The sequence below is a fragment of the Symphalangus syndactylus genome, chromosome 24 (assembly GCF_028878055.3).
Source record: "Symphalangus syndactylus isolate Jambi chromosome 24, NHGRI_mSymSyn1-v2.1_pri, whole genome shotgun sequence".
Taxonomy (NCBI): Eukaryota; Metazoa; Chordata; class Mammalia; order Primates; family Hylobatidae; genus Symphalangus; species Symphalangus syndactylus.
The window spans coordinates 14,901,067-14,922,454 of record NC_072446.2 but is presented as its reverse complement, the minus strand read 5'-3'; the positions used below and the strand labels follow the sequence as shown (position 1 = coordinate 14,922,454).

Genomic DNA, 21,388 nt, shown 5'->3' with positions numbered 1-21,388 from the left:
TGATTGGCCAGAAGAGGTCACCTGACCCATGGGTCAGCCAATGACTTCCACCAGGGCCTGGCGACCCAGGGTCGGGGTGGGAAAGAATTTTCTCTTTGGGAGTCCAGCTAAAAAATCTTGAGAGATCAAGGCTGAGGAGAGAAGATTCTAGAAAGGTCGGGTGATAAGGAGGTCAGGTGGCCACGATGGGCCTTGAGGAAGTCAGACCTCAAGTGAGAAGAGAGTGGGGCAGTGTTTCAGTTGGCTCAGGCTGCTATAATAAAATGCCTCACCCTGGGTAATTTATAAACAACAGGAATTTATTGCTTACAGTTTTGGGGTCTGGGAAGGCCAAGATCAAGGTGCCAGCAGAGTCAGTGTCTGATGAGGGGTTGGTCTCGGCTTTAACGATGGCACTTTGTTACTGCATCCTCACATGGCCGACAGGCAAGTGGGACTAACAGACTCCCTCAAGCCCTTTCATGGGAGCTCTAATCCCACTCGCCCTCCTGACTCCATCCCCTCCAAAAGGCCCCACCTCTTCATACCACTGCACTGGGGATTAGGGTTTGTTTATTATTTACTTATTATTTTTTTTTTTTGAGACGGAGTCTCGCTCTGTCTCCCAGGCTGGAGTGCAGTGGCGCAATCTCCGCTCACTGCAAGCTCCGCCTCCCGGGTTCACGCCATTCTCCTGCCTCAGCCTCTCCGAGTAGCTGGGACTACAGGCGCCCGCCACAAAGCCCGGCTAATTTTTTGTGTTTTTTTTAGTAGAGGCGGGGTTTCACCATGTTGGTAAGGCTGGTCTCGATCTCCTGACCTCCTGATCCGCCCCCCTCGGCCTCCCAAAGTGCTGGGATTACAGGCGTAGCCACTGCCCCCAGCTGGGATTATGTTTTGTTATGAATTTTGTTGGGACTCCAACATTCAAACCACAGCAGGTAGCCATGATGGAGGGTAACTCCAGGCAGATGCCCCGAGCCCAGGAAGGAGTGGAGAGAGTCCCCTGGGCCTGGGATACCGAGCCCCACTCCCATCTACCCACCTCCTCTCGGCACACCAAAGGTTCCCCAAGGCAACTCCCTGTCATCTGCTCCTGGCCATCAAAAGACCTGGCCTGAACCCATCCCCATGCCAGGTCCATCCCCCCAAAACTGACGCATGCAGGTTATGTCTGCAAGCAAGCACGTCGAACAAGACGCTAAGGAATGCAGAGAGCAGCAGGCTAGTTTCCCTAGCGTGCGCCCACTCCCAGCCTGTGTCCAAGCCCCACGTGAGGCTGTGCACTAAATCCCACCTCCCCGCCAACTCCCCTCGCGTGAGGCTTCATCCACATAGTGGCTGCCTTCTGCAGCTTTGTGACTCCTGTTTCCAAGAGTCATAGCTTCCAGCTTGGAGGTGAGCTTCGAGTGGCTGTGAGTGACGGGCTGACCAATGTCTCCAGGAAAGTGACTTCTGGATTGTGTGTCTGCCGGACGAGGACCTGGGGAAGAGAAGATGGGGGGTGAGCTTCGTGGGCACGTGGCCTGGGCATTTCCACAGGGACCCACTCTTGGAAGGATTTCGAGCTCAGCTTGAGCCTTTGTTGTACTGTCTTGAGATTTGTACTAAGTCTTGAACAGGGAGCCCCACCTTTTCACTTTGCACTGGGCCCCCAGATCATGTAGCCAGTCCTGTCCTAGTTTCACAGCAGTGACATGGAGGAGCAGAAATAACACCAGAAAGCCCCTATCCCAGGGCTCTCCCAGTCCCCCCAGGGAGTCCAAAAGACGGCTCTACGTGCTCTGACACTGACAGTCTCTGGTTAGCAATTTCCTCAAACAAAACAAAACAAAAAACCATTCCAGGCCTTACACATCTCAGGATAAGGTCCCGCCCGCCACTCAAGGAGGAAGTGACAGGCAGACTCATTTTATCGCACTTTACCTTATTGTACTTTGGTTTATTACACTTCATAGATATTGCATTTATTTTTCACGAGTTGAAGGTTTGTGGCACCCTGCGTGAAGCGAGTCTATCAGTGTCAATTTTTCCAGCAGCATATGCTCACTTCCTGTCTCTGCGTCACGTTTTGGTAATCCTCACAATATTTCACGCTTTTTCATTTTGATTATATGTGTTATGGTGATCTGTGACCAGTGATCTTTGATGTTGCTGTTATAATTGCTTTGCTTTGGGGTGCCACAAATATCACCTGTATAAGATGATGAAGTTAATTAATAAATCTGTGTGTTCTGACCTGTCACTGATCAGCCGTCTCCTCCTCTCTCTCCCTCTCCTCAGGCCTCCCTATTCCTTGAGACACAACAATATTGAAATTAGGAAAATTCATAACCCTGCCCATTGGCCAGGCGCCATGGGTCACGCCTGGAATCCCAACACTTTGGGAGGCTGAGGCGGGCGGATCACCTGAGGTTGGAAGTTCGAGACCAGCCTGACCTACATGGAGAAACCCCGTCTCTACTAAAAATACAAAGTTAGCCAGGCGTGGTGGTACAGGTCTGTAATCACAGCTACCCAGGAGGCTGAGGCAAAAGAATCCCTTGAACCTGGGAGGTGGAGGTTGCAGTGAGCCTAGATTGTGCCATTGCACTCCAGCCTAGACAACAAGAGCAAAACTCCATCTCAAAAAAAATAAAAATAAATAAATAAATAACCCCAAATGGACTCTATGTGCTAAAGTGAAAGGAAGAGTTGCACGTCTCTCACTTTAAATCAAAAGTGAGAAATGATTAAGCTTGGTGAGGGAGGCATGTCCAAAGCTAAGACAAGTTGAAAGCTAGGTCAAAAGTTAGCCAAATTGTGAAGACAAAGGAAAAGGTCTTGAAGGATATTAAAAGTGCTACTTCAGCAAACACATGAGTGATGAGAAAGTGAACCAGCCTTGTGGCTAGTGTGGAGAAAGTTTTAGTGGTCTGGATAGAGGATCGAGCCAGCTACAACAGTCTCTTAAGCCTAAGCCTCGTCTAGGGCAAGGCCCTTGCTCTATTCAATTCTAAAGGCTGAGAGAGGTGAGGAAGCTGCAGAAGAAAAGTTGGAAGTGAGCAGAGGTTGGTTCATGAGGTTTAAGGAAAGAAGCCGTCCCCATAACATGCAAGTGCAAGGTGAAGCAGCAAGTGCTGATGGAGAAGCTGCTGCAGCAGGTTACCCGGAAGCTCTAGCCAAGATCATTGATGAGCGTGACTACATGACAAGCAGGTTCTCAATGTAGATGAAACAGCCTTCTATTGAAAAAAGATGTCATCTAGAACTTTCATAGCTCGAAAGGAGATGTCAATGCCTGGCTTCAAAGCTTCAAAGGGGACAGGCTTTCTTGTTGGAGACTAATGTAGCTGGTGACTTTCAGCTGAAGCCTCTCCTCAATTACCATTTTGGAAATTCTAGGGCCCTTAAGAATGATGCTAAATCGACTCTGCCTGTGTTCTATGAATGAAGCAACGAAGCTAGATGACAGCACCTGTTTATAGCATGGTTTACCGAATATTTTAAGCCTAGCATTGAGACTTACTGCTTAGAAGAAAAAAATTCCTTTGAACATTTTACTGCTCATTGTCCATACCACAGTAGCTGGGTGTTCAGGATCCTGGGTTGAGGGCCAGAAAAAAAAAATGTTTTTTGTTTTTGTTTTTGTTTTCTTTTTCTGCTCGTTGACAATGCACATGTTCATCCAAGGGCTCTGATGGAGATGTAAAAAAGATTAACATTGTTTTCATGCCTGCTAGCACAGCATCCATTCTGCAGCCCATGGATTAAGGAGTAACTTCAACATTCACTTCTTATTCTTCAATAAATACATTTTATAAGGGCATAAGTGCAATGCAGAGTGATTCCTCAGATGGATCTGGGCAAAGTAAGTTGAAAATCTTCTGGAAAAGATCACCAATCTACATGCCATTAAGAACATTTGTGATTCATGGGAGGAGGTCAAACTATCAACATTCACAGGAGTCTGGAAGAAGTTGATTCCAACTTTCATGAACGACTTTGAGGGGTTTAAGACTTCAGTGAAGGCAGCAACTGCAGATGTGGTGGAAATAGCAGGAAAACTTGAATTAGAAGTGGAATATGAAGATGGGACTGAATTGTTACGATCTCATGAGAAAGCTTGAACAGATGAGTTGCTTCTTACGGATGAGCAAAGAAAGTGGTTTCTTGAGATGGGATCTATTCCTGGTGAAGATACTGCGAACATTGTTGAAATGACAACAAAGGATTTAGACTGTTATATAAACCTAGTTGGTAAAACAGCAGCAGGGTTGGGGAGTCTTGGTTGCGTTTTTGAAAGAAGTTCTAGTATGAGTAAAATGCCATCAAACAGCATTGCATGCTACAGAGAAAGCTTTCATGAAAGAAGAATCCATTGCTGCAGCGAACTTCATTGTTGCTTTATTTTAAGAAATTGCCACAGCTGCCTCCACCTTCAGCAACTGCCACCCTGATCAGTCAGCAGCCATCAACATCTAGGCAAGACCTCCACCAGCATAGAGATGATGACTGGCAGAAGACAGGTGATGGTTAGCATTTTTAGCAATAAAGTATTTTAAAGTTAAGGTATGTATATCGTTTTTTAGATATAACGTGATTGAGTGCACACCTAATAGACTAGAGCATCGTGTGAATATAACTTGTATATGCACTGGGAAATCAAAAATTTGCATGACTTGCTTTATTGGGGTGGTCTCACCCATAATATCTCTGAGCCATGCCTATTGATGTCTCTTGGGGACAAAGAGAGGTGGGTGGGTCAGGGCAAGAGGCAAAGATGTCATTGGCTCCTCTGCTGGAACCTCAGGGAAGAATGTCAGGATGTTGCAGGACAAATCTGGGAGTGTGGCCATTTTTTTTTTTTTTTTTTTTTGAGACAGAGTCTCGTTCTGTCACCCAGGCTGGAGTGCAGTGGCGTGATCTTGGCTCACTGCAAGCTCCGCCTCCCAGGTTCACGCCATTCTCCTGCCTCAGCCTCCCAAGTAGCTGGGACTACAGGTGCCCACCACCATGGCCGGCTAATTTTTTGTATTTTTTAGTAGAGACGGGGTTTCACCGTGTTAGCCAGGATGGTCTTGATCTCCTGACCTTGTGATCCACCCGCCTTGGCCTCCCAAAGTGCTGGGATTATAGGCGTGAGCCACCATGCCCAGAAGTGTGGCCATTTTTTAAAAACACAGAGCTGTGTTCTTTCCAGAAAGAGGAGTCTTCAACGGTCTGGCTTGAGACCTCCAGGGCTCTGCAGATGGCCCGTGCTGTGGGGTCCTAAGCCGGATGGGGGATGGAGGGCTGGTGGCACATGCCCTCCTAGGGGTTCCCAGTGGCCTTGGAGGTTTCAGAGACACCCTTTGCTGCTGGAAGGGAGTCGGTGCTCCCAGATGCTCATGGCCTGGGTCCTGAGGAATGCGCTCCCGGTCCCCATTCCACAGGTGTCACATGTGCATGGGGCTCCTAGGGGTCCTGGAGGGAGAGTTTGAAGACACGTGGGGCCAGGGTGTCCTCAGTATGCTGGGACAGCAAGGACACGGCCCTTGGGGTGAGGAGGCCCTCTGGACTTCCAGGACATGCATGCCCTGGGCCTTCAGGCACTGGAGGGTAGATGCCGGCCAATCCTCCAGATTCCATGAATCCACATTTTCTCCCCACTGGTGGGATTGGGTGTGATCCCTTATTCCAGATCCCAAAAGGGTAGGAGCGGAAATCCTCCTTCTAATTCTTTCTTCACATGGGAGGCAAAAATCTCATCCTGCCCCTCTCCTGCTCAAGGGCCGCCGTGGCTCCCAATTGCCTTAGCATCAGCTGCAGCCTGGAGCCAGGCCCTGGCTCTGCTCTCCACGCTTAGGTCACAACCCCTGTGGGTTCCCACACCGTCATGTCCTCACCTCTAGGCCATTGTCCACACGGTTCCACCCACCAAGTACACCTGCCCTGGCCCTCCCCACCTTGCATGGACCTGCCCGACTCTCCAGCTGCCCCCACCCAAGGCCCCGAGCTCCCTTCTGCAGAGTTGGGATCCTCAGGCCCTGCAACCAGCCTGTGCAGCTTCCAGGGACCGAACTGTGGCTGGGACGGTGAACCGCACTGGTTTCCCCTCTCCCCTCTTCCTGTTGGCAGTGGAGCCCCCTCCCCTGAGTCTCTGCTGGGCTTAGACTGCCTTGACACAGGCGGCACTTCCCAGACCCCCCGTGGCTAAGTGCAGGCCCTCAGAACAGCACAGATGCAGTGGGTGGGCTTGGTCAAAGACAACAGCTGCTCTCTGTACCCTCTCTTGCCCCTCTGCTTGCTGGTGCTAAGTTCAACCCCACAGACGAGGATGGAGCCCAAGGGACGACTCAGCACAGAGGTAAAAGAAACCCTGATCTGCTACCCTCGCCTGGACATGAGACTTGGGCTTCAAGTAGGCGGGGCCGCCACATGTGGCATCTCCACTGCGGCAGGTCAGCCTGTGCCCTGATGCAGAACCTCATTTGCATGGCAACCCAGCACCTCTCTTGGGCCCAAAACAATCATGACAACAATGATGAGACAATAACACTCCTATCTCCTGAATGCTGGCAGGGCTGGTGCAGGGCTGAGCTCTGCCTTCAGATTTTACCCCAGTCTTGCAACCACTGTAGGAGTTGCTTCAGGCTATTCTTGCCATCCCACTTGACAGTTAAGGAGACAGAGGCTCCTGGGTGAAGTGACTTGGGTGGGTCCCTCCACTAGGAGGACGGAGCCTCGAAGCTGTGACTCCAGAGCTGCTGCTTCTCGCTATGGGTGGGCGCTGCCTCCAGACTCCGGGAAACCAGAGATTAGCGAACGATCGATGAGAATGAATGAATGAATGAGTGGAAGGTGGGGAGAGAGAACACACAGGGGTCCACTCTGCCCCCCCAAGCTCACCTGCGTCTTCCCCTGGCTCCCCTTCTCCAGACCCTGCGACTCCTCCTGGGCCAGCCACCCCTGGGCTGATAGACATTTTGTTGCTGTTGCCGATGGTGGCATCCTTGAGAAAGCACGATTTCATGTGGATTCTCTGGGCAGCATCCCCCTCGGGGTGAGTTCCTGGACTGGGCATTCTTGCTTCAAACGAAGCTTCTGGGCCGGCAGCAGTGGCAGAGACTGTGGGTCAAAGGGAGAGAGGCCTGGAGCCAGGAGCAGCTGGACAGTGGCCGGGAACCCTGATCCCCAGCCTGGCTCACCCTCCTCCCCAGACCTCCCACCAGTGGCCCACACCATCCCAGGCGCACAGCCTGTGCCTGCCGGCCACACCCGCGCCCGCCACACCTCCGCCCGCCACACCTCCACTCGTGCTGTTGCGCTGTCTGGGAAGCGTCTTTCTGCCCCACTGATCCCGCAGTGGGTCTGCCCCACTGATCCCGCCCAGCTGATCTGGACGTCAGTGTCTTCCTCTGGGATTCAGCTCCTCTCTCCTCTGCTTCCTGCTTCCCACTGCACTGGAACACTGGCCCCCACTTTTGGTTGAAATCTTATGGGGGGTCCCAGCCTGGCCCCAGCCCCTGCCATCTGGCTCTCCCCTTTCCCACCCAAACTTCTGAAGAATCATCCACACTGAGTCTCACCTCCACCACTCCCCAGACCCCTTCTGCTCCCTAGTTCCCAGAAACCACCCCCGCAATGTTACCACGACCCCTGTCCCTGAACCCCACAGATGCTTCCTTGGCCCCGCCAGCCTGGCCTCTCTCTGGAGACACCTTTCCCAGGGCCTCTGCTTTCCTCCTCCCTCTCTGGCTTCTCTGCTGGTTCTCTCCCCCAGCCCATCTCTGCATTCCCAGTGCGGGGGAGGCCTCTGCCCGGGGCCCTCTGGTCACTGCAGCCACAGCACCTAGTAGGGCACCTGTCTTCCATCCTCCCTAAACACCATTGCAGTCTCAAACCACCACCCTGCTCCAGCTGGCTCAGCCTCTGCTTCTCTGTCCATTTTACAAATGAGGAAACTGAGGTTTCCTGCAGTCAGTCGTAGGGGAAGGGGATCCAGAGTGCTAGCTTTATTTTATTTATTTATTTATTGAGATGGAGTCTCACTCTGTCACCCAGACTGGAGTGCAGTGGTGTGATCTCCGTTTACTGCAACCTCTGCCTCCCAGGTTCAAGCAGTTCTCCTACCTCAGCCTTCCGAGTGGCTAGGACTACAGGCACATGCCACCATGCCCAGTTAATTTTTTGTGTGTGTATTTTTGGTAGAGACAGGGTTTCACCATATTGGTCAGATTGGTCTCGAACTCCTGACCTCAGGTGATCCACCCACTTTGGCTTCCCAAAGTGCTAAGATTTCAGGTGTGAGCCCCCGTGCCCAGCCTAGAGTGCTAGCTTTAAAAGCCCCACCTGCTCTACTCTGGTTCAGCCGCCCTGTGGAAGGAAAGGAATTTCCCATCATGCTTCTCTCCCCACAAAGATTCTGGCTCCAGTTCCTTCCAGTGAGGACCCACGGGGTGGCAGGGTTGGGTCTGGCCTCTAGATGCCAGTTACCTGGGGGGCTGCCAGGAGGGCTGTGGGCAGGGCCCTCGGACGGGACGCCGTGAAGCCTCATCTCATTGCTGTGTCCCAGCTGCACCCGTTTGAGTATGGACCGCTCCATGTGGATGTCCTGGGGGCCCCAGGGATTAACCGGGATCCTCCGAGTTGAGGAATCACCTGGTGCCATTGAAGGGAGGTGGCAGGGACCGGTGGAACCTGGCAGGGAACAGTGGCACAGCCTGACTGGAGATTACTGCAGGCTTCTTCCCTCCCCTCACCACCACACACATTCCTGTCCTCTGAATTCTTCCTAGACACCATCGAACTGGGGTCCGAAGACTTCAGGCTCCGGCTTAGAGAGCAAGAGGACCTGGCGGAATAGCTCATTTTGGGGCTCCCTGGGTTCTCAGGACCGGGGCTGGTACTGGGTGTTGCAGGGACACTCACAAACCCAAACAATGAGCTCCTCGTTCTGATTCCCAGTCACTCCTGAGCCTTCCCACCTCATGAGGACAAAGTCTCCTTCAGTGCTAACACCAAAGGCTCAGAGCCTCCCGCAGTGTTTTAACTGCCAGGGACAACGTTTATTTTTACGGTGATTTTCATGGTTTTCACTTAAAATAATACTATAAAATTGTTTTAAAATAACTTTTTAAAAAGGTGCACTACTCAACAACATTAATTAAATAATCAGACGTGGGTATGGCCAGAATCAGGAAGGTGGGGCTCAGAGAATTAAAGCTAGGGAAACCATGATCTAGATTCTAGAACAAAGTTCCTCATTTCACAACTGGGGAAACTGAGGCTGACAGTGGGGAAAGGTTCTCCCAAGGTTACAAGGAGTGTCCTGACTTTGGGGCTGATGCTGTCACTCACAGGTGACAAGGCTGGGCTGACACGTGGCTCTGTCCCCTCTTGCCACAGTGCCCGGCACAGGGTAAGTGCTCTAAGTGCAACACCGCATTTCATCCAAACTAGGATGCCACAGGTGGTGAGATGCACCCCAGTTTCCAGCCTGTTAAAATGTGGGGGAAAGTAGCGTGTCTCAGAACAAATACCGTACTACAATAACCTCCCCTGTAGCATTCCACGGAGGGAGAGGAGGTTGAGTTGTTTCTCATGAAAAACACCGGACCCCATTGAAAATGAGGCATAAGGTCAGGCGCAACACAGAGATACCCCATCTTAATTTTAAAATTTTATTAGAAAAATAAAAATTAAATTAAATTTAAAAATGAAGTAGAAGGTATCAGAGCACAGGGAAATCAGGAGAGCTTTGATCCAGGTGTCCTCATTCTCAGGACGGCCATAAAGGTGGACTGTGGGGATCTGGAAGCAACCCTTTCCCCTTGGAGGGCTGAATCCCCCCACTCCCCATCCCTACCCTTTGCCCCCACCCAGTGGATCAGGTGGCCTCCCACTGAGGTCCCCTCCCCGGGCTCTCTCGGGTGACTCACCGTCCTCCCCGGAGACTGTCTGTCTTGTAATGATGTTCCCATGTCCAATCTGGATGGCTTTGGAGTTTGCAATGGAAATCCGGCTATTGGGTCCATTCTGGCAGATCATGTTGATTGGATTGTGCTGGTGAATAATTGAGACCGACTCTGCTCTTCTTCCAGAATCTTCTGCAAAATGATATTCAACTCTATCCCTTCGCCCCTCTCTATGGGTCAGGGGTTCCCAATGCCAGTCGGCAGCACCAAATTCTCCTGGGGAGCTTGTTAAAATACCCTGGGCGTTCTGAGTCAGTAGGGCCAAGTGGGAGGCCAGAGCTGGGTGTTTAACAGACACCACAGGTACCTCAGAGGGAGCCTTGCTTGAAAATAGCCACTGTGAGTCACCCTACCTGTGTCCTTTGCTGCCCCATGGCCGGGCCGCCATGATTGCTGGCTGGGAGGACCGCAGGGGCCCCACACTGCTATCCCTGGAGGACAGCCACAGCCCAGACCCCCGAGCACCTGCACCATTGCCCTTCTCCCTTGAGTAGTGGCTGAGAGACAGCAGCCCATCGGGCCAGATCGGTTGTGTTGGGCTCTCATGACATTTTAAATATTTGAATTTGTCACTAGTGTTTTGGCTGTCACGCGTTATTCCTTTCTCACAGCAGCCCTAGGATGCTGAGACCCCCTCGGGCACCCGTCGTGAGTAGCAGAGTCAGCCCCGCTGGGGTCGAGGCAGGCACCTGCCCAGACTGTGTGGGGCCCATCAGCACCCTCTGGGGTCTCGGCTCCTGTGCCTTTGTGGGCCCTTCCCCTATACACAACTATTTAAATTACATTGTAGGGCAAGGATAACCCAGACTGGATTTTTAAATTTAATTTTATTTATTTGTTTTTTTTTTTTTTTTTTGAGACAGAGTTTCGCTTTTGTTGCCCAGGCTGGAGTGCAATGGCGCAATCTCAGCTCAGTGCAACCTCTGCCTCCTAGGTTCAAGCTATTCTCTTACCTCAGCCTCCCGAGTAGCTAGGATTACAGGCACCTGCCACCACACCTGGCTAATTTTTGTATTTTTAGTAGAGAAGGGTTTCGCCATGTTGGCCAGACTGGTCACTCCTGACCTGAGGTGATCTGCCTGCCTCAGCCTCCCAAAGTGCTAGGATTACAGGCGTGAGTGACCGTGCCTGGCCCATTTTTAGATATTCATTATTATTATAGTATTCATTCTTCTGATTTTAAATGAAATTAAAATTAAAACATTTTCGAGGACCCCTAAGAGTGCCATGCACCTATTGGATCTTGGCCCTCTGTGCCTGCTGGATCTCACGGGGAAGCTGACCCTGGGGCTCCACCCGGTAGGGGTCCGAGCCTAGTCTTGCCTTCTCTTCTGCCAACTTTTAAACCCAACTTGGGCAAAGTGTTCAAAGAAAACTATTCCCAAACTCAGACTGATCCCTGCACCCCAGAGCTGAGAACACTGGGAATGGGCCACCTCCATCCCATTTACTGGCCTTCTGCAACTGTAGCCCTTGGGCTACGCCTCCAAAAAGCCATCCCTGGTTAATCCTGCCAGCACACCCCTTCCTCCTGGAAGCCCTTGCAGTGAATTGTCAGTAGGACCCCCAGAAGCTTCTAGCAGTTTCTGGTGAGCTGCTCAGCAGAGCACCCAGCAAAGACCAAGCGCTAGTGTCATGGTTTCCCTCTGCAGCCCAGGTGCAGGCAGCCAGGCACCTACCTGGGCGGTAAATCGTCCATGCTTTGGACTGCTCATCCACGTCCAGAAGGTGCCTGCTCTTCATCCTGTACAAGTCTCGGTTCACATCTTTTGCTGTCCTCATTCCCAGTGCCTGGGCGATGACCAGGGCCCTCTGGGGACCATTGTCTTTGAGAAACCTGTAGATGTCTTCCTCTAGGAGGCAGGATGGCCAGGTGGTTAGGGAGGAATCCTGGGGTTTGCATCTGCCCCACCGCTTCCTAGCTGTGTGGCCCTGGACCCGGCCCCTCGAGGCCTGGTTTCCTCATCTGTAAAATGGGTGTCACGATAACGGCGTCATAATGACACACCGCAGAGGTGCTCTGAGGGTGGGGGATGTGCACAGAGTGCTGTGCACTGGGCCTGGCACATGGCGGGTGCATGGTGAGGGTCAGCTATTGTCTGACTAGAGAAATCACTGCTCAGCCATTCAGATTCTCCCGCTGTGAGGGCTGGGTCTTAGCTCTGAATACTGTGTGGGAGCCGCCTGGTGGGTGGGACAGGGCCCCTGAACACTGGTGAGATCTTGTACCCTCAAGGAGGACCTGGGGTTCCTGGGGATTGGGATCCTGTGTCCCGGGAGCTGAAGGGACATGCAACGACTTACCCCGTTGTTGGCTGAACTGAGGGCCAGGGGCCTCTGGAATTGTAGCTGAATATTGCTGGGTCCTCTTGGCTGGAGAAAGAAAGATGGGTCAGAGGGGTTGGGGACAGGAGACCGCACCAGGCCCCCACCCACAAAGGTGGGCAGCTCCCTAGGGGTGAGTGGCAATGCCGGTAATTGCAAACTCAGACTCCAGAGTTAAACACACTTGACTTCAAATCCTGCCTGCACCCTGGCAGCTGCGGTTTCCTGCTGATTAACTTCTCTGGGGCTCAGCCTCCTTTGCCTCCTGGGGTTGTGTGAGGGCTGGGTGAACCCCAAAACAGTGCCCAGCTTAAGTGCATGATAAATGGCAGCTCTTTCTGGCTGTGGGCTGTAAAGCTAGAAAAGGGGGGCTGGTGGGACTGCATGTGTTCTGTGATTAGGACCATCGCGTCATTGCTGTTTCCATCGTGATGATTTTCTATTATAATTGTTAGTGTTCTGCCTAGTACTTCCTGTATGCAGGGCTGGGCTGAGCCTGACACAGGGCCTCCTCTCAGCAACCCCCACCAAGCACCCCTGCTGTGAGCTCCATCAACCAGAAAAAGAAACCAAGGCACAGAGAGGAAACCTGTGAGCTCCCAGGTGGCAGAGCTCAGATTCAAACCCAGGCTCAAATCTGTGCTTGTCCATTGCCAGGATGGTCCCTGCTGGGTCAGACCCGCCTCCCCGGGGTGGCAGTTACCAGGGCTGTGCAAGGCCAGCTCTGCAGGACCCTCGCCTTCAGGATCAGTCCCGCCCAAGCACCAGGTGGCAGGAGCTGTGAGGGAGACTTTCAGCTGCTTTTTCATTCGGTAGAGGACTTGGTTGAGCTCCCTCTTGGGCGCTTGGCATTCCTTCACCAGCTGGGCAAGTTTCACCGGGGAGCCAGCCTCTGTCAGCACCTGCAGGATCCTCTGTTCAAGGTGGCCTGGGGGAGCGAGCGGGGGACAGAGAGAGGAACTGAGTCTGCCGGGTCCCCACAGTTGAGCCCAGGCTGAAGGCTCCAGGAGGCACATAGGCCCCTTTTTGAGAGGGGTCCAGGGCAGAGGAAAGGGCAAGGACCCCAGCAGATGCCCCCTAAGAGCAGGGCAGCTGCCCCTGCCCAGAGAGAGGCATGCAGGCTGATCAGAAACGGCCTTGGCTGGGCAGCCTGGTGGCCAGAGGAGGTGCCGCCCCGCCTGTGCTCTCCCTGGGTGTGGGTTTCAGAGGGCAGTGGATTTCCTCAGCTCTCAGGTGTCCTCAGGGCAGAGGGGAGTAGAGGGCAGAAGGACGGAGCCAGAGGGAGGCAGGGGGACCTGGGAGCACAAAGGCAAGTTCTGCCTGGGACGCCTGCCTGGGTGTACCTGATGCCCATCGCCATCCTCCCTGGGAATCCCTTCCTGTCGGCTCACCATCCATCCATGGCGCCATATCCATCCAAGCCAGAGACCGACCAGACATCAGAAACAGACCTTTCCCCCAGTGCCCAGTCATGGAGCCCTGGAAATGCCATTCCCGGATTCTCTGGAATCCCCCCACTCCTCTCTTTTCTGCTGGCACCACCCCCTTCCTCTTCACCATCTCCTAGGTGCAGTGATAGGCTTCCCGTTGGCCCACCAGCTCCAGCCGGGTATCCTCCAGATCTGGCTCTGCCAACCACCCAGCTTGGCCTGCACCTGCCCCCAACTTCCCTCCAAGTGTTGGCCTGTCTGTGCTCCCTTCAGCCCCACTCACCCCAGCCCCTTTGCGCACACTGTTCCTGCTGCCAGGAACACCCTTCCCTCACGCCCCAACCTGTATGATGTCTACTCAACCTCCAGGCCTCCTCAGATGCCCCACTTCCTTGGGAGAGCCTGTCCCTGTGTCCCAGAGTGGCTGGGATGCTACTTGTGTGTGGGTCCCCTGCAGAACGTCCGCTAGTGTCCCCCGCTGTGCTTGCATGGCTCACTGTTGTACCTTCAGCATTTAGCACAGTGCTGGGCACAGAGTAGGTGCTCAGGAAATGGCAGTTGAATGTAAGAGTGACTGAGTGAATGAATGAATGAATGGGGCCAGGAGTGGTGGCTCACACTTGTAATCCTAGCATGTCAGGAGGCTGAGATGGGAGGACCCCTAGAGGCCAGGAGTTCTAGACCAGCCTGGGCAACATAGTGAGACCCCCATCTCTACAAAAAAAGAAAAAAATCAGGTAGGTACGATGGCACGTGCCTGTAGTCCCAGATGCTCAAGAGGCTAAAATGGGAGGATTGCTTGAATCTAGGAGGTTGCAGCTAGTGAGCTATGAATGCACCACTGCACTCCAGCCTGGGCAAGACCCCATCTCTGGGAAAAAAAAAAAAAAGGACTGAATGAGTGAGTGTCTGTCTCTAGGGACAGACGTTTACCCAGTAGACCCCAGGCAGGGCCCGGGCAGCTTCTCCTTGGCCATTTGGCATGTGCTGCTGTTTCCTGGACTGCGTTTAATGAGGACTAAGCAGGACCCCAAGAGATTCAAGGAGGAATTCTCCAAATGACCCCTGCTCCTCCTGAGGCAGCTCTTAAAAATCAAAGCCATTAGCTCACACAATAATTAAAAAATCAAAGCCAGCTGCCCTGCCTGGAGATGAGGCTGGGGCAGACACAGGGTATGGGCAGCGCCTGGCAGCCAGCAGCCTGGGAGAGCCACTGTGGGCGGGGGCCCCACCTGTCACCAGGAAGCTTCTGCTTCAAGGAACCCAAGGGCAGTGCGTTGGAGAGCCCTTCTTGGAAAGATCTGAGTTCCCCTTCCAGGACGGTGACTCAGTCCTTTGTCATCTGGGCTTTCTTTCCTGTTCAGAGGATTCTCCAGGTTTGCCCAGGGTTCCTTGGTCACAGCACTCGTAGGGGAGGGAAGAATCAGTTTGTGCCTCGCCCTGATGGTTACAAAGCTGACAGGCTTGCCGTGTGCAGATGAAGAGCAATGAGAAGACCTGGGAATCCCCACTCCTGCACCCACTGAACTCCCCCACCAGCAGCCAGCAGCACCCCCATGCGCCTGACTTCACACCTGACTTCGCCTTGTCTCGCAGAATTTTTTTTTTTTTTTTTTTGAGATGGAGTTTTGTTCTTGTTGCCCAGGCTGAGGCTGCAGTGGTGTGATCTCGGCTCACTGCAACATCCACTTCCTGGGTTCAAGCAATTCTCTTGCCTCAGCCTCTCAAATAGCTGGGATTACAGGCACGTGCCACTACACCCAGCTGATTTTTGTATTTTTAGTAGAGACAGGGTTTCCCCTTGTTGGCCAGGCTGGTGTCGAACTCCTGACCTTGGGTGATCCCCACAACTCGGCCTCCCAAAGTGCTGGGATTATAGGTGTGAGCCACTGCGCCCTGCCGCAGAGTTTTGATTCTGGAAGGCTGACCCTAGGGAGTCAGTGCCTTGGCTCCACGGACCCCAGAGGAGATGGGGTCAGAGGCGTGGATGCAGGACAAGCACGGGCCCTGGGCTGGCCTCGACCGCTGAGTCCCAGGCTACTGTGTCTGAAAATGGGAAATTGTAAAATGGAGCAGGTATAGGCAACAATTTGGTCACAAAAGGAAAATCAACTGGGGAAGAAGACAAGAAAAGCCAGCGAGGGCTGAGTCCGGAACCTCTGTCAGCACCCGTGAGTCCCGGAACAGGAAGCATCACAGGAACTCAGTGGCCAGCCCGGCTCCTGGGCCACACCCTGATATTAGCCCTCTAGGGGCACAGTCTGGGTTGGTTTTTTAAAATTCTGCTGGCTGATTTCCTGGGTTGAGCTCCCAGCCCTGCCAACTACTAGCTATGTGACCTCCTCCCGGCTTCAGGTTCCCCTTCTGTGAAATGGAGACAATAATAACTACTTCAAAGATTGTGGTGAGGACTAAAAACAAAACAAACCCATCCCCCAGACCGCAAAACCACACTTCACCTACAGTCTACAGCGCTTAGTGGAGACCCTAGAGAACAGCAATTATTCGATACGCTATTGGCTTTCATTGCAACTCTTCTAGGAATAGAATGAATGAAGTGTTAGTTGGGGAAAGAATACAACAAGGGGGAACAAAGGCGCACACGTATCTCATCAAAGCAAACCACTTTGTTCTCGCTATGACTGTGACATGGGTGTTCAGACGCTAGCACCAGCGCTCGCCACAGTGTCATTTCACCTCTCAGGGCCTCAGTTATCTATAAAATGGGAATGACATGGCACTTGTCCCTGCAGGCCATCAGGAAATGCTTGGAAAGCATGTTTCGAGGTGCCTGGGGCATAGTCAGCTGTCGAAGGAGGATGGCTATGCTGTCCCTTTCTTTTTTTTTTTTTTTTTTTTCTGAGACGGAATCTCACTCAGTCACCCAGGCTGGGGTGCAGTGGTGCCATCTCAGCTCACTACAACCTCCGCCTCCCGGGTTCAAGCGATTCTCCAGCCTCAGCCTCCCGAGTAGCTGGGATCACAGGCATGCGCCACCATGCCCAGTTAATTTTTGTATTTTTAGTAGAGATGGGGTTTCGCCATGTTGGCCAGGCTGGTGTCAAACTCCTGAGCTCAAACAGTCCACCTACCTCGCCTCCCAAAGTGCTGGGATTACAGGCGTGAGCCACCACGCCTAGCTGGTCTGCTATTCTTTAGGATACTGCTATTGTCATCATGATCTGGACCAAGCAAAACAGGAAGAAAGAGAAATGGAAATCTCATCCCAGGAGCTACCGCTGGTCCTTGGAAGGAAGAAGTACTGTACCTTCTCTGTCCGGGTCAGCAGGAGCCTGGGCCATGCTGACGGCAGCTGCAAGGAGCCGGAGAGACTTGGCAGGTGGTGCAGGCTTCTGCACTGTGGCCTTGAGAGGGTGGGCTAGGTCGAGGCTGGGGCTTCTCAAGTGGCCGAGCCTGGTACTTCTTGCAGCTCTGAACCCACAAGGGAAGGGATGCCAGCTTCCACCGGGCAGGTGTCAGCTGTTTACAGCCCGGAAATAGACGCCTAGCCAGGCCGGCCAGATTAGGTTTCAGGAGAAAAAGAAAATGAAACTTCTCTGTTTGTCTTTTGAAAGAAAAAAAAAAAGTGGAAGCCACGTGGATGAGCAAGACAGAGTTGGGGCCCTGACTTGATATTGACAGGGAGGAGCTGTAAACTTGGCAAGACCAGAGCGTCCTCCGAAGAGGCCTTTGAGACAGAGGACTTCCCTCACCTTCCCCGTTCCAGGCACAGCCCACCTGGACCTCTACATTTTTATTTTCTGAATCAGCATCAGAGAATTGAAAAAAATAAAAATAAAAAAAAAGAGCATTCACCACCTGGAGGGGTGATGTCAGGGCGTGGCATCACTCTGATGATGTCAGGAGCTGGGGCTGGTTTCCTGGTTTCTGTGTTTTTGTTTGTTTTTGAGACAGGGTTTCTGTCATCCAGGCTGGAGTGCAGTGGCGTGATCATGGCTCATGGCAGCCTCCACCTCCCGGACTCCAGCGATCGTCCCACCTCTCAGCCTCCCTAGTAGCTGGGACCACAGGCCTAGACCACCATGCCCGGCTAATTTTTGTATTTTCTGTAGAGATGGGGTTTCATCATGTTGCCCAGGTTGGTCTCAAACTCCTGGGCTCAAGCGATCTCCCTGCCTTGGCCTCCCACAGTGCTGAGATTCCAGGCGCAAGCCCCCACGCCCGGCCCCCCTGGTTCATGTGGTACTTCCTCCTCGGGGGCTCACAGGTGCTACAGAGGCACCGTCCCCAGCTCTCAGTGGCTTTTCTTGTCTTCTTCCCAGTTTATTTCCCTTGCCCACACTAGGGGCAGAAAATTTATGTGGGTGAATACCCTGAGATTGTTCTTGTGTGTATCCATGTGAGCCTCTTTAATGAACACCTACTATGCGTTTTCCAATCTCAAGTGCTCCTCCAACCTGTCTACAAGATAGGGGCCAGTTCTGTCTTCTCCTCAGGGGGGAAACTGAGGCTAGAAAGGCAAGATCACTTGTCCAAGGCCACAAAGAGTCCATGGCAGAGCTTGTCCTGTCCATTCCCCAATTGTGTTTCCTGATCTGTAACACCCAGAAGTCATTGGTGAATCACCCTTAGTGCACAGACGACATGGAGTTCCCAGCCTCATCGTAAAACTTGCTTATTAACTCCAGAGTCAGATGCCTGGGGTCAGCATGTGAGAACCGGCAGCTGAGTGGTTTGGAATGCAAGCCTGGGGTCAGCATGCTTGGGTCCAAATCTGGCTCCACCATTTACCGGCTGTGTGACCTCGGACAAATTATTTAACCCCCCTGTGCCTCAGTTTCCCCATGTGTAAAAGGACTTAATCAAAGGACTTAGCTTACGGGGTCGAGGTGAGGACTTAAGGGGCTAATCCAGCCCAGCTGTCGGGCTAGAGCCCCAGAGCCATCGGTAGTCATGGACACCGTGATCACCTCACAGGAATGCTTCTGGGAGAGGACCCATTGCTCACATCATTCTCAAAAGGACCAGTGACCTCAGAAAAACTCAGAGCCACTGTTCTCTTCCATATCACAGAAGGAGGAACTGAGGCCCACAGAGGTGAATGCTGTGTACAAGGCCCCCCAGCTCTTGGCAGCTAAGGGGGTTGAGAGCTCAGCCCTGAAAGTCCCTGGACTTGGGGTTTGTGTCTCATCTGCAGAGGGCTGGGAGGGCTAGAGACGTCTGGGCTCCTTGCAGACCCCATTTATGCATAAGGAACAGCTTAGCAGCAAATACAAATGGAAAGGGGGTCTGGAGGTTTATGCTGAAGCGATCTGTCTTTGCAGAGCGAGCACCTGGAACCCAGGTCCTCAGCCCTGCCTGCATGTTAAGGATTTGAAGAAAAAAAAAAAAAGTCTCAATGCCCAGGCCAGCCCAGACTAATCAACTCCAGCATCTGGGCTGGGGCCCGAGGGCGAGATTTTTTATGCTCCTGGGTGACTTTTCCTGCTTCCAGGTGGAGAACCAGTAAGTCTGGGACAAGTCAGTAACAGCAAACTGCAGGATGCTTTTATTCTCCTCTTACGTAAAAGCGAAAACTGCGTGTATCACCCTATGAAATAACAATAGTGCTCTTTAAATGGGGGGTAGGTGGGGTGCTGAGGGAGATGATGAAGGTGCCCTCCGGGAGGGGCACCGGCTGAGCCCTGCAAGGCTGAGTCCCTTGGGTGTCTGGGGTGCCATGCCTGAACTGGCCACCAGGTGATGCCACTCACCAACCTGGGCTTGGGCCCCCCTTGGCTTCAAGTTCCCTCTGATCTGCAGGGAGGAGCTCCGACCCCAACCCATGGTTGGACTCCAGACTTGACGGCTCACGGCTCCAAGACATGCCCACCCCTCCCCCTGCCTTGTCCTGCATCATCCTTTATTCTTCCTGTCTCTTCAATCACTCATCGTGGTTTCTTCACTCATCTTTCCTGGAAGGAGTCAGATTCTAGCTGTTTCTCTGTGAAGCCTCCAGGCAGTTCTTTGTGCTCCTCCAGCCTGGCCTCCCAGTGTTGGTCTTGACACAGCCCACCACTCCCCAGTGGGGAAACCGTCTCTCCCCCTGTCTCCAGGGCCCATGCTAGCTTCTCCCCTTCCTTCCCTGGCTTCTGCAGCTCAGGGCTTGCAGGTCAGGTTGAGGGATGTTAGCTTGGTCTTGGGTGCCAGTCTTGCTTCTAGGAAGATGGCTTCTGCTGCAGGGAGGAGGCTGGTGCCCCTCATGGCTGGTCTCCATCCAGACTGTTCTTGGATGACCCCTTTCTGTCCCCGTGGCCACATCCTGAAGCCACATGGAGCCCCTCCGGGCCCGAGCCATTCTTAGGAGTCTGTAGCAGGGACCACCGTGCCAGCGGAGACCAAGAGCCTCGGGAAGTTCCCTGGACAAGGATTCTGTCTTGTCTCTTCTCCAGGGCAGGCTCTCCTTCCCAGCTGTGAGCCGTGGTTTCTTTAACTATAAAGCAGAGATACTAAGAAAAAGCATTTTTGACCTTAGTATGTGCTCACAAAATTTGCGTAAGTTAGAAAATGTGATGCATCTCCACAGTATCTCTTTAGACACCAAACAAACAAAAGGGAGCAATAGACAAAGAGAAAGAAGAAAACAGTTCACACGGGTGGGTTCCACCTTTCCACCTTTCTTTGCATTCCGTGGCACATCTGGAGATGAAGCCAGGAATCTGCTATGTGCTTGTCACCCACTGAGTGGGAGTCTTACTTTTAAATACTTGGACTGCCTTTATTTCTCTTCTCTATTTAAGAGCTGTTTAAGTTGAGTTTGACCCTAAGGATTATCTTTAAGCCTAAATACCAGTGGCTAAAACAATAAAGTTGTGTCTTTTTCTTGAAACAGTTGTAGGCATTCCAGGTTTAGTGTGGTAACCCAGGGTCCTTCTACATTGTTGGTCTGCCATTTGTGGCCTTCATTCTCAAGTTTGCCTTACATTTTAGAATGGCTGCTCAAGCTCCAGCCATTACATCTGCATTCCTTCCAGCAAGAAGTAGGAAAGGGAACAAGGGCAGATATCTCCCTTTAAGCACACATCTTACAAGTTGCACACACATTCCACTAACACCCCATTGGTCAGTCTTGTGGCTCTTATCTGTAAGGGAGGCCTGGAAAGATGGTCTGTATTGTGGGTCACCATGTGCTCAGCTAAAATTGGGGTTCTATGACTTTAAAATGGGGGACAGTAGATATTGGCAGAGACCTAGCTCTAGCTATCTCTGCCATTTCAAGGTTCCATTGTGTCCCCAAGGAAGGAGCAAAGATACCTCCTCTGTGTCTTCAGGTGTGTCCATTCACGGAGTTTATTTATTCAGCAGTTGCTGTGCCTCCTTACTCTGCCTGGAAAGGGCCTCAAAGGCCGCAAGACTTCCAAGATGGCACCACTGCCTGCTGGAGTCCACATCTCCTTTTGCCTTGGAAGGCGCACTCCCTGTTCATGGCTTGTGTTTTTCTGGAAACTATTAGAGCTCTCCGCCCAAACCAAATGATAATTACATGTTACTGATCTTGAGTCTTTAAATTTTTCTCGCTCTCTCTTTTAAAAGAGAGATATTTTTACTGCACATTGTGTTGACAAAACCCAAGTCTCCTTTCTACCAGGCAGCCTGGATTTTATTTTCAGATTTCCTCTGTGAATTCATGCAGAGGGAAGAGATGGAAAGGTACTGAATGTGAATAATAACATGTCTTTGGTCAGGGACAAGGGTCAGAGAACCAGGGGTGGCTGA

General features: G+C 52.3%; 1 protein-coding gene across 3 annotated transcripts; it reads right to left on the bottom strand.

Moving 5' to 3' along the window:
- Positions 1-278: 278 nt before the first annotated feature.
- Positions 279-17,220, bottom strand: ZBP1 (Z-DNA binding protein 1). Of its 3 annotated transcripts, none has more exons than XM_055266013.2 (8): positions 16,941-17,220; positions 12,946-13,170; positions 12,222-12,290; positions 11,597-11,770; positions 9,882-10,049; positions 8,437-8,640; positions 6,850-7,068; positions 279-1,462 (listed from the first exon to the last, which is right to left on the bottom strand). In XM_055266013.2, the coding sequence occupies exons 1-8, from the start codon at positions 16,972-16,974 to the stop codon at positions 1,266-1,268; spliced, it is 1,290 nt and encodes a 429-aa protein (XP_055121988.2). In that variant the 5' UTR covers positions 16,975-17,220; the 3' UTR covers positions 279-1,265. The 3 variants fall into 3 exon arrangements, with proteins under 3 accessions (XP_055121988.2, XP_055121989.2, XP_055121990.2); XM_055266014.2 differs by having other exon boundaries at positions 9,882-10,046; positions 16,941-17,214; XM_055266015.2 differs by lacking the exon at positions 12,946-13,170 and having other exon boundaries at positions 16,941-17,194.
- Positions 17,221-21,388: the final 4,168 nt, after the last annotated feature.